At 35.8% G+C, this 13,047-nt stretch overlaps 1 protein-coding gene across 1 annotated transcript; it reads left to right on the forward strand.

Moving 5' to 3' along the window:
* Positions 1-327: 327 nt before the first annotated feature.
* LOC127951228 (E3 ubiquitin-protein ligase COP1) lies at positions 328-12,148 on the forward strand. The gene is made up of 20 exons (XM_052549032.1): positions 328-951; positions 1,567-1,626; positions 1,734-1,831; positions 1,978-2,042; positions 2,173-2,292; positions 3,116-3,184; positions 3,281-3,340; positions 3,758-3,846; positions 3,994-4,051; positions 4,156-4,270; positions 4,379-4,514; positions 6,097-6,240; positions 6,336-6,444; positions 6,799-6,880; positions 6,990-7,106; positions 7,195-7,312; positions 7,524-7,648; positions 7,862-8,022; positions 10,777-10,821; positions 11,010-12,148. The coding sequence occupies exons 1-20, from the start codon at positions 662-664 to the stop codon at positions 11,025-11,027; spliced, it is 2,079 nt and encodes a 692-aa protein (XP_052404992.1). The 5' UTR covers positions 328-661; the 3' UTR covers positions 11,028-12,148.
* The last annotated feature ends 899 nt before the right edge of the window (positions 12,149-13,047 follow it).

Raw genomic sequence — 13,047 nt, forward strand, 5'->3', positions numbered from 1 at the left:
ATGTAGTACAATTTGTAAAATAGTCTAATGTTTGTGTTCATAAGGTTTAGACAATATAAATTTCTAATTAAAATTAGGACATGGTCAACATCAGCCTACAGACTCACGTTTTGCTCTACAAAAGGCATACCTTTAAAACATAGAAGCCGGTGTGTTTTAAAAAATATATGTTTACTGAATAAGGTCGTTGGTGACGGTGCTTGGACGTTCCTGGAGGATTTAATCTGCGACGGTTAAATTGGAGAAATTGTTTTGTTTTGAGTGACATCTGCAGTTTTCCTCCAAACCAAAAGATGCCGTTGCCGAGTCACGTCACGTGAACGTTTGATTTGGGGAAGTTCTCGCGTGAACATCCTGCAGAGTGTGGATTGAAAATTGTAAAGCTCTCTGAGTTGTCAACAAATCTCTGCGGAGCTGCATATCCACGTTAGCATCGAGCAGACCAAATGTGAACCTCTTGCATGCAGAATAATCGCTTCAGCTGTGCTAAAAAAAACGCCTTTCAGTGCTAGCAGTGCGCTTGGTGGAAGTTTCTGCCTCTTTTCTCCCGTCTGTGTCGCTTTAGCTAGTTAGCTTATCTCCCACAGCCGCCCGGATGCGGTGAAGCCCCGCAGTTTTCCCTTCAGCTCTGGCCTTCCGACGTGCGCGAACGGCTTCAATCATGTCAAGCACTCGGCAGCAGCAGCAGTCCGGCGGTGCAGCGGGGTCCGTCCCCGGGACGAGCTCTGGGAGTATGAGTAACAGTAGCGGCGGCGGCGTTGGCGCCGGTGGAGCGAACAGCGGGAGCAGCGGCGCTCAGAACGGGAACACCTCGACTAACGGGGTGTCCTCGCGGACTCTGGGCTCGGTAGCCGAGGGACAGAGCGCTAGACTAAGCTCATCGAGCAGGAAAAGACCCTTGTACAACGGTCTCATCAATCCATATGAGGACAAGAGTAACGATTTTGTATGGTAGGTAGATCCACCTTCCCTCGCTAGACTGCAGAGAGCTAAAGCCACTGGACAGTGAAGTTTGAGTCTTAATTGCAGATTTATCTCGCAAATCCTGTGATTTTCTCCGCACGTAAGCCTGTAATTCCTAGGTTAAAGCTAACTGATTATTGTCAACATGTTGTTGAAGGGGTAACGTTAACGTCAGTTTCCCCATAAAGGAACGCTCTTTAATCATTTGCTTTTGTTGTTTCAAACTTATTTGAACTTTTTTTTCCTGTGGACAATAAAACGACATATTGGAATATTATATTAGAGACTGACATTTTATCCACGGAATTAAGAAAATAATAAAGTTGAAATTGTATATTTGATACTTGTATATCTGACAAACTTGTGAAGTTAATTCAGCTTGAGTGATGCTGCCATTAGTTTAATTTTGAATAAAATGTTTAATGTTTTAACATTTCTCTCACATTATGATGATTAAAAAAAAATCATTTTCAGTGGTGGTCTAAGACTTTAAACCCCCACTATGTACTAATTCAGAACAAAAGTCAAGTCTCAGCTGTTTGTTATTTTTTTGGAAAAAGGAAGCAAGCTTTGCCTGTCATTATTTTCCTTGTTTCTTAACAGCCCTATATGTTTTGAGATGATAGAGGAAGCACACATGACAAAGTGTGGCCACAGTTTCTGGTGAGAAGCACTTGTTCTCTAAACTGAGTTTATTCTTGCCTTTTCGTGTATTTTTTTTTTTTTTTTTCATCCCAGACTCAAACAATCATGTCTTCATTTCTATCTAGTTATAAATGTATACGACAGAGTTTGGAGGACAGCAACAGATGCCCAAAATGTAATTATATCATAGATAATGTGGATCAACTCTACCCCAACTTTTTAGGTATGTGTATGCTAATAATATTCTAATAATGTGTTCGTTACTTTTCAAATTTGACAACATCAAACTCTTTTATTACCACTCACAATATGTGTTTCTATATCAGACATTTTATAGTTTGCTTAGCTGATTGTCTAATGGTTTTACAGTGAATGAACTGATCCTAAAACAAAAACAAAGATCTGAAGAGAAGCGACTGAAACGGGATCACCCTGTGAGTGCATCTGGCTCTTCGTTTGTGTAACGAGTGGAAACTATTTAAACAAATTTGATAAACCCTTTACAGATAGTTTGTACCACATTAAATGATGTCTTACTGTTCATGTTTCATATGCTGTTTATAGAATGGAACCAAATGGCAGGTTTTCCAAGACGTCCTAGGTGCAGATCAAGAGAATATGGATTTAGCCAATGTCAACTACATACTAGAGTACCTGATGCAAAAAAAGAAACAACTGGAGGCGGTTGGTACACGTCCTAGGATAACATTACTGTTGCCTGTCCCAACACTTCCAGGTTCTTCAGGCACCCTGAGAACAGCTGCTTTACATTAGCATTTCTTTCACATTGTGTCACCTAATGTGTTGAAACACCAGAGACTGGTAGAGATTGGGATTTTGTAGATGTCTTTTATTTTCTGTGGATTAAAATTTGACCAATTATGAACACACAAACCCTAAACTTGTGACTGGTTTTGAATATCAAATAATTTATTTTATTTTATTATTTTTTTGTGTGTGTATTTGACCAAAAATAAGGCCAAATAAGCCATAAACAACGTTTTTACCACATTTGCATTGCTAAGGACTTGAGAGAGAATTTACAAGAGACGTAAATGTCAGTCAAAAACAGTGATTGGTCAAATTTGTACAGTGTCTAATATTGTTATGTTGTGGAATTGAAAATGTAAACGGCAAATACAAACACTGCATTCCTGCTTTGTAGGTTAACATTTAAATCCCAGATTTTTCTGACTTGATTGTACTTTTTAATTATACATAACCAATATTTTGTCTGATTTGTTTAAAAAAAGAAAAAAAAGGACGTTGTTTTCACTATAAATTACAGGGGTCAATTTATAGTAACTTTTATTAACATTAACAAGCATAAAAGATTATATAATGCTTAAAAGATCATTAGATTCGAAGCTCCATTAAAGAGCCTGGAAATGTGGTTGATGATGTCACAATAATTAATTTTCTTATAAAGAGGTATAAAACCCCCGCTGTGACTCATAAAGACCAATTGCCTCTCTCTTGCTGATCCATCAATGATCTCTGTCTACAGGAATCACAAGCTGCTCAGCGCCAGATCTTAATGGAGTTCCTGAAAGAAGCCAGAAGAAATAAAAGAGAGGTTGAGCCTCCACATCTATTTTTGAAATGTTGAGTAATGCACCGTCGACAGCAATGAGGTCTTTAACTCAAAGTTTCCCTGTATGTACTTCAACAGCAACTGGAGCAGTTACAAAAAGAACTCAACTTTTTGGAGGAGGATATCAAACGAGTTGAGGTCAGTTTAATATTCTGGCAATATTTATTTATTGTTTATATAGAAATATTACGCACTTATTATGTTCAACATACTGTTTTATATCAAAGGTAGGGAATAAAAAGATTTTTTAAATTATTTTGAAAGATGTCTCATGTTCATGCTACAGCAAAAACAGGAATATTATGAAATATAATTTACAATTATAATACAATTTAAAATAACTCCTTTATTTATATATATATATATATATACACACAATTCCGAAGTTAATGGCAAAGTTGAATATCATTGTCATTGTTTTATCAATAGTTATAGTGCTGCTTATTAAATATCTTTAATGTCACTTTCAGTTAATTTAGTGCCTGCTGAATAAAAGTGTTACTGACCCCAAACTTTTGTAGTGTATATCTGATGGATATGATTATTTTATTTTAGGAAATGAGTGGTATGTACACAGTTAGTGAAATGGACCCCAATTTAGACAGTACTGTACCCCAGTTTGAAGCTCCATCTCCTGCACCCAGGTAAGACCAAATATGCAGGTATATGCAATATTTCACATAAATACTTAAATAGCATTTTTTATTTTTAAATCATAAGGTGACAATCTAATTATTAACAATTATGCAATATTTTTCCAATTAATAAATAATACTTTTTTCCGTCTCCAGCAGTAGCATAATAGACCCCACAGATTACATGCAGCACCCTTTTGGTGGAAGCTCACAGGTAATGTTTTTTCTCTTCTTCATGAATTGTTCTCATTTTCTGTCGGTTGGTTTATATCCGTTTGAGTAATGCTGATATTCACTATTTATTGTTTTTATTTTTAGGGTAAAAGACAAACTTGGTACAACAGCACTCTGGCGTCACGGCGTAAGAGACTGACGGCACACTTTGAGGATCTGGAGCAGTGTTATTTCTCCAATAGGATGTCTCGAATAACGGGTTGGTTGATTCAAAGCAGTATAAATGTACTGTGTATCTATTCATAAAAAAGTATAGTATATTTGAATATTCTGATGTATTCAACACAGTCACTTTTCTCGTTAATAGATGAGAGCAGGACTGTTAACCAACTGGATGATTTCATGGAGTGTCTATCAAAGTTTACCCGTTACAACTCTGTGAGGCCTCTGGCCACCCTATCATACGCTAGTGACCTCTATAATGGCTCCAGTATTGTGTCCAGGTAAGGTTGCAAAAATCTTATTTGGGGTTCAGACCACATCTTGTTCAGTTTCATTCTTGAAGGAACCAGCAGAGGGTAGTATTGTATTAGTGAATAACATCACAGCTATTGACTGAATTTTGAGTACCATCTATTTTACAAAAGCTGAAATTGTGGCCGGCTTATACATAAAATATATCATTGCTTTTGATTCTCATCACTGTTCCATAAGTTTTCATCAGCTCATTAACAAAATGCCCAAATGTGTATCTTTTACTGTGCATTCTCATTAAATCAGTAATTACACAGATTTCATTCTGATAAAACTTGAGGAAAGCATAACACATTAACATTCTTGTTTTTTTTCAAGTTGAAAGTAATGGCTTGTGATTTAATGGTAAATCAGATATTAGTTAAACCTCTCTGATTGTATGAGTGAGCAAGTTTACTGATTTGTTCAGGCTTTCTTGTAAATCGTTTTCAATAATTAATTACCAGGCTATAAAAAGGTAATATATAAAAAAAACAAATACTTGCTGTATGCTTATTGCAAGGTTTGAGGACAACATGTCCTATCTATTTACGGCCCATTTTATTTTATTACAGTAGTGTTTGTGGTTTGTAAGATATTGATTTTATGACTGATTTTTGTTAAAAAAAAAAAAAAAAAAAAAACCTGAATACTTCATATAGCAAGGCTGCATTAAATTCAGATTTTATGTCATCCAGAAATGACAGTTACATAAATGCAAACTTCTCAACTTTCAGTGACGACTACCTTTTTTGAGAGCAAAATAGGTCACCTATGAGTTTTGCTAAGATCCAATGAGAATGTGGCTTACAATGGTAAATAAATAACGGGTTTGTTTCAATAAGTTGTGTATAGTATTTTCTTTTCTTTTTACTTCAAAACCTATTTCTAAAAAGGCCATATGTATTTGAGGTCTGAGATGTGGGAACGATGAAGAGAGGAGATTTTAGGTCAGCATTGCCGTATAAATGGCCAATATTGTTTTAAAGGGTTAGTTCACCCAAAAATGAAAATTAGCCCCAAAATTACTCAGTTATTTAAAAGAAATTGTCTTTGATCTTTCAAGCTGTCTGATGCCAGTCAGCGGATGTTCCACTGCATCGATTCATGAAAAGTTTCATAAAAAGCGCACCAATTAAAAAAAAAATGTCTCTCAGGGCTCTGGGTGGAGGGGGGATGGGTGAACAAAGACCTCCAGATCCAAGTGTCATGAAAATCATTTGGTTCAGTTGTCAATTCCCAAGCCTAGTATTTGGGTTACAAATAAAATGAGTGGCTCAAATCAATTACACAAATCACTGTTATTTCAGTGTTTTATGTAATGTTCAGAACCAGCCAGAGAACCTCGCTCGGCTAGTATAAAAAGTACTTTTTTGATCACAGCAACATTTTTCAGACACACTTATATTTGATCACCTAAGGGTCTGAGAGGCTATTTGGATGCATTACAACTCTTGTCTCTTTCACTGTTCGTGTTTGAGTGGAAGTAGAGCAGATAATGAGCATGCACAGTCAGGAGAACTCGCTGTGCTAACACTTGTTCTTGTCTCCTCTCTTTTCCCTCTTTTGCAGCATTGAGTTTGACCGGGACTGTGATTACTTTGCCATTGCTGGTGTCACTAAGAAAATTAAAGTGTTTGAGTACGGCACTGTGATCCAGGATGCTGTGGACATTCATTATCCTGTCAATGAAATGACATGTAACTCTAAAATTAGGTATAAAGAGTGTCTGAAATGAGGGGTTGGCCTGAATGTTCTTGGTGGATTATGCAACAGAATGTCACATGTTCTACCGTCTTGTCCATTTCCAGCTGTATCAGCTGGAGTAGCTACCACAAAAATCTGTTAGCGAGCAGCGATTATGAGGGGACTGTCATTCTTTGGGATGGGTTCACAGGACAGAGGTCAAAGGTCTACCAGGTAAGCCAGATTACTTTGATTACTCGTATACCCGTTTCTGTAGGAGAGCAATTTTATTTTATTTTTTATTGTTTTTACAAATTTCCTTCTTAACTCACATACTACTGCAGATTTACTTGTCTCATTTTTTATGTTTAATTATGTGTATCTTGCCCAACATTCTTTTCTATAATTTAATAAATTAAATATGTTGAACCGAGTAAATATATGAAAAACAAACTTTTTTCATTATCAACTTGGTAAGTCTGAGACTTGAGTTCATTTTATGTGTATGTCTGTGTATACATCTGGGATTTGCAATTCCTTCAGACGTAATCCAAGTTGGACTCTGACCGTCAAGTTTCATTTCCACAGGAACATGAAAAGCGGTGTTGGAGTGTCGATTTCAATCTTATGGATCCCAAGCTCTTAGCATCAGGATCCGATGACGCAAAAGGTATTTATGCAACTGAACAGTTCCGAATAATTTATTTGATTTGGGATTCTAACAGAGATATTCTTCTATGAATATTTAAAAATGAATTCTCTTTTTTTTTTTTTTTCAGTCAAGTTGTGGTCCACCAACTTGGACAATTCAGTAGCCAGCATTGAAGCGAAGGCCAATGTATGCTGTGTCAAGTTCAGTCCATCCTCTCGATATCACCTTGCCTTCGGATGTGCAGGTGCATAATTCATTTGGATCAATCTATTGAAAGTTTTACTTCCTGTTAAAATTGCAAAACCTTTCAATTCATTCAAAATCTTTTCCAGACCACTGTGTGCACTACTATGACCTGAGAAACACTAAGCAGCCCATCATGGTTTTCAAAGGCCACAGGAAAGCGGTGTCCTATGCCAAATTTGTCAATGGAGAAGAGATTGTGTCTGCGTATGTATACAACCCAATCAAAATCTCAGCTATTGGAACAGTATTGGCTTATTGTGTTAAAAATTAATATTGGTTATCAAATCATCCTCGAGTTTCCTAACATTTGCATCCTTATTCAAACCAGAATCATGATCCAAACCACACCGTTAGAAATCTGAACCATTACACCACCAATTACAAACATCTGAGTTCAATTGTAACCTCCCCACAGGTCAACGGACAGCCAGCTGAAACTCTGGAATGTGAACAAGCCACATTGTTTACGCTCATTTAAAGGCCACATAAACGAGAAGAACTTTGTGGGTCTGGCATCTAATGGAGACTATGTAGCATGTGGTGAGTGGAACTACACAGAATTAGTTAAAAGGTTTGGTTTTGGCTATTTTGGTCCGGTTACAATCAGAACTGTGATAATGCTGCTTGATTAAACTTTCTCTGATCATTTCAAATGAAGGGTTTATTATTAAGTAGAAAGGTAATAAATGTTTATGTGGTTAAAAAAAAAACCTGAAACTCCTCAATAATGCTTTCACTTCATATGCCCCACAGGAAGTGAAAACAACTCACTGTACTTGTACTACAAGGGGCTCTCCAAGACGCTGCTGACTTTCAAGTTTGACACTGTGAAGAGTGTCCTGGACAAGGACAAGAAAGAAGATGACACCAATGAGTTTGTCAGCGCAGTGTGCTGGCGAGCTCTACCTGATGGGGTAAGATTCAGTCTCATCTCACTCACATTTGACATGATAAATCACTTTTCTAAAACTAGGCGTAGAACAGGAACGGCCATAGGGGCACATGGGGAACTGAACGTCTTGGTACATTAAGGACAAGTAATGGCAGGGTAGCAGAAGACAGTGGGTTGGGAGAAGGTCAGTGTGCATCCGCTTTCTGGAATCCATGCTTATTAAACCCACACACCTCTGCTTCACTGTCTAAAATAGTGTGGTTTGCAGGAAAAAAACATTGCTATCAAGTCAAGTCACCTTTATTTATATAGCACTTTTAACAATACAGATTGTGACAATAGGGTGTCAATAATGCAAAAAGAGAGTTCATCATTGGATCTGTGCAATCAATTCAACAAAATCGCTGGAAATGAAGTTTCCCCAACTAAGCAAGCCAGAAGTGACAGCAGCAAAGAACCAATCAGTGACAGAAGGGAGTAAAAGCATTGGGAGAAACCAGGCTCAGTCGGGAGGCCAGTTCTCCTCTAAAATCATAAAGATAAAGATAGTCATCTTTCAGCTCATGGCTAATTTACCTGGCTAATAGGCAAATTTTTTTGTTAGGTGTTGTTTTTGTCTTAGTTTTTTTTGAACACACTCAAACTGAATGATATATTAAAGTAATATAATATTTATTCCTTCTTCTCGTAATTATAGAATATGAGAACATTATTCTGCAAGAGTAATATATTTATATCCTATAATCTTACTTGAGTAAATCTGTTGGCCTTCATTTTGCATGATGGAAGACCTTTCAGTTTCTGTGTATTTAATAGTAAACCTCCCATATAAAAATTTTTTCATCATCTTTCATAGTTATTTTTTTGCCACTTTACTTTGTAAGACGTGTCTTTAAAAGCCCCAAATATTTCCACTATACAAATGCTAAAATGTAAGGTACAGGTTGTAGGACCTGCCACTAGAGGGCGCACTACCAAAACTAACAATCGCGTGGCTTGATGATGCTAAGGAGGAGCGTGGCCTGATGGTATTTGTTTTCTTCTACCCAACCGCTGATGGCCATCAATCAGACGGAAAGTTAAATCATGGATTTAATTGATTAATGTTTACTCAGATGATATGAAAATGATTACCACTTGTTCAACAAATATATATATATATATATATATATATATATATATATATATATATATATATATATATATATATATATATATATATATATACACTAGTGTACATTCAAACACAATAATTGGGCATACACGGCAAACGCGAGTTCAACGATTTGCACGATTAGATTACATACAAAGTCAATGAATGCAAAGACGCGATCAGACTGTGGATCAGACGAGTCCTCTTGTGGGTTTAGAGACGCGATGCCCCGCTTTTGGCGTCTATGCCCCATAAAACTAATCTTGTTCATTGTTATAATAGCATATGTTTTCTGTAAAGATACGAATAAAAAAAACTCACCTGATGAGTAAAACACAAGCGAGATCGGCATCTCTTTCTAGTTGAAGTTTGTCGCGAAGTTCTCTCCATCTAGAAAATGCAACACCGATATTGATCATCGCTCTTTCTCTCCTCTTGTCCCAAACTCTTCTTGGGTCGTTTGGTTGGCCCGTACGCTTACGTTTACGGAAGCGGTCTTTGTCGACAGAACCAGCGGCAGATGGTAAACAGTAATTATGTTCTATAAATAAGTAACGCAATCCACCATAAAACATGCAAGAAGAAGTAAATAAGGAACAAGCTAGTGGTTTGCTGGACGCTAGACACTGTTTCCGCATTTGTCCACGACACTGTTGACTGCACTGCCCCGTGTCACTGTTTAGAATGGGAAGTTTTCCCAAAATGGTTGAAAGCATTAGAGATATTGTTAGTAATTAGCTGGACAAAATATCTAACACTAGCCTAGTGGTTTTTGGATGTTTTACTGCAAATATCTTACAAATTGTACCTTTAAGTGAAAACAAAGCGTTCCAGTGTTATTTTAGTATTATTATAAATTATTATAGTATTCATTAAGATTTTCGATTTGTTTTAAAATATCTGTTTATTTTTTTGTTTTAGCTATTTTAGTACTTCAACTTGAATGTGTCTATTCGTTGTCAAAGCATTTTCCAAGTATTTTTTTTTTTTTTTAATCTATTATTTAAGCTTTATTTCAACTATTTAGAAATATTTTTATTTTAGTTCTGTTTTTACTTATGATTGCTTACTTAAATTGCAGTATGATATTAAAATTGAAAACGCATAATAATCATGGTTCCCCAGAGAGATAATATGTTATATTAATATAATATAATTGTTGTGATCAAGCTTGATCAGCTAAGGAATATTAGAAAATGAAACGCGTGGATTCATGTTTTGCCTGCTTTATCAATGGAATGCTCCACATAAGCTTTACCTCTTCTTCCAGATCCCTTTTATATTATGTACCTTTTATACTTGACATTTTCCCAGAAAAAAAATAAAATCCACAATAATTGTGTGCAAAAGCAATGTGCTGACCAGGCTGAATTTCTGCTTAGTGTCTTGGTCTTAATTAATTGCCTTTCCCATCCTTACACAAATTATGCAGAATTAAAATGTCAAGGCTTTTTTGTGACTGTATAACAATAATAAAACACAAACCAAGTTTTTGAGCCTGGAATGACCTGGGAGGTTTAGGCCAAACATCTCAGACAGGTGAATAGGCTGTCAGACTAAATATTGTTTCAGACATTCTGTCAATACTCTGAAATGCCCTCATTTCTCTGTTTTGATTCTCAGGAGTCAAATGTGTTGATTGCAGCCAACAGTCAAGGAACAATCAAGGTGAGTTGTACTGTAAAACAATACATAGCTACACAAATGTCAATATTTATTGCAGAGAGCATTTTTTTTTTATTGCTTAAAGCAGGAGGATATGTCCTCTTGTAGTCGCATTTGCCCAGCTGTTGAATACTTAATTTCTAAAAACTTTAAATCGAATTGCACTGCAAATGATTTTCCTGTTTCTAAAGGTACTTGAGCTGGTCTGAAGGTCTGCTCGAATCTGTCGTCAGAACCTACTTATGAACTGTAGCTTCACTGGTGGTTCGATGCAAGGGCATTGAAGCGGAGTAGAACTGAAGCAAACATTTCCAAGGAAACAACCAGCAGAACTGGTTTTTATCAGCATTATATTTGTAAAAGACTCAATCATTTTGCATCGTCATACTATCGCCGTATGTGAAATGTTGAGATGAGGACCTGTTTGTGCTGAAAGGGAGATGGGCACAAATGCCTCTTTTTGAATAAAGTTGTTGAACAAAGGTATTAAGAAGTTATTGGAGAATAACTGGACGTCTTTAAACGTGGAGGGGAAGACATTCTCAATTCTTTGGTAATTCTAACCAGAACAAGAGCTACGAGACATTTAAGGCCAAAGCACAAGACCATGACACAATGAAATACTTTAAGTTCTATAAATTAGTTGTCTTTGACTCCTTTGAGCCTGTTGTATCCATTTACTTGTTTGTTTTGTTTTTTGATGCACTGTCTCTCTGTTTATCAATTAGATATTTGTAAGCTTTGGCATATTCCGGTGGTAAATTACAGAACCTTTTTTTAGCTTTTCTGTTGGTTAAGTGGACATGTTCATATCAAGGGTATTTTTAAGTATACAAGATGTACCGGTACTCTTAATTAGCTATTTACCACATTTTGAAATTATTTCATTATTGTAAATCCCAGGAAGTCCTATACTCATCAGACAACGTTTGTATGAGATCCTTATCAGTTTTTCCATGTTTTCAAGATCTAATATTTTGCCTTTTGTCAGTAATTCCTGACAAAAGTGCTACTAAGTAGAGTTTGCAAGCATTGACATTTGCCCAGAACTCTTTCACGTGGTCAAAAAAAAAGGGGGTAAATTAGAACTCCTCAAAGGTTTAATGACGCTATGTATACTTCATTGTGATTATTTAACATCACCCGTAACATTGCTGCTCTTTCATCTTTGAGTTCTTGTACAATTGTTATTTATTTTAATAATTTATATAATGGACTTTAGGTTTCGAGCTTTATTTGTAAGTCCTCTGTTGCATCCTGGTAACTCTGTTTATTTACTCATTTTAACACATTAATTTGAATGAATAAATGATTTTTTTTCCATTGGTTATATGCTGTGTTTGTCCTTCTGACTTTAATATTTTTTTAAATGTCTTTTTCTTTCTTAGTGTATTTAGGAGTAAAGCTATTTTTGTGTTATTCATTCAAATGTGATCTCATCATACATTCTGTGCTTCAGAATGTATTTAGAGTTTAATATTTGGGAATGCAAGAAGGTTCATATAATTCTGTTGCACAGATTTTTAATCGGTAATTTTACTGTGTTTACTGGCCCGCTGTCTCATGTTTTATAACTGTGTCCTTACAATTTATCATTTTAACAGTGATATAGTACGAACATATCTGCATTTCCTGTGTATCCAGTACATTTTTATATCCCTTTCATGTCTTAAAATATCGCATAAAATATGAAACCATTTATTCCAGGTTTTACTTTCTCTATTTCACTTTCTCAAAGAAAAATGTCTCCAAAAAAAACTGGTGCATCTAAAAGAAAAATGTGAAAGTTAATTTAAAAAAGTTAAACTTTCATATATTCTAAATTCATTACATGTGAAAAATTGCAAGTTGTTGTTGTTTTTTTTTTTGTTTTTTTTTTTGATGATTAGATCTTACAGCTCATGAAAGTAAAAAATCCAGTATCTCAAAATTTGGGAATAACTCCTAAAATCAATCAATCCAAAAAATAAAAGATTTTGGGGGACAAGTCTCCCCTTGCATCCAATTATTGCCCAGCTTGATATGACTGTCTAGGCACCTCATGGATGCTTGGGAAGGTTTTGGAGGTTAAATCAAAGGACCTGGCTATACAGCGTTTATGGGAAAGAGATTGTGACTTTGATGAGGATATCACAAACTGAGGTAGAACAGAACATTTTCACTTCAAGAAATCCAAATTACCAACTGATTCATTTAAACTTTTGTCACAGAACTTATTGGACCCAACTG

Source organism: Carassius gibelio, chromosome B2, assembly GCF_023724105.1.
Source record: "Carassius gibelio isolate Cgi1373 ecotype wild population from Czech Republic chromosome B2, carGib1.2-hapl.c, whole genome shotgun sequence".
NCBI classification, from domain to species: Eukaryota; Metazoa; Chordata; class Actinopteri; order Cypriniformes; family Cyprinidae; genus Carassius; species Carassius gibelio.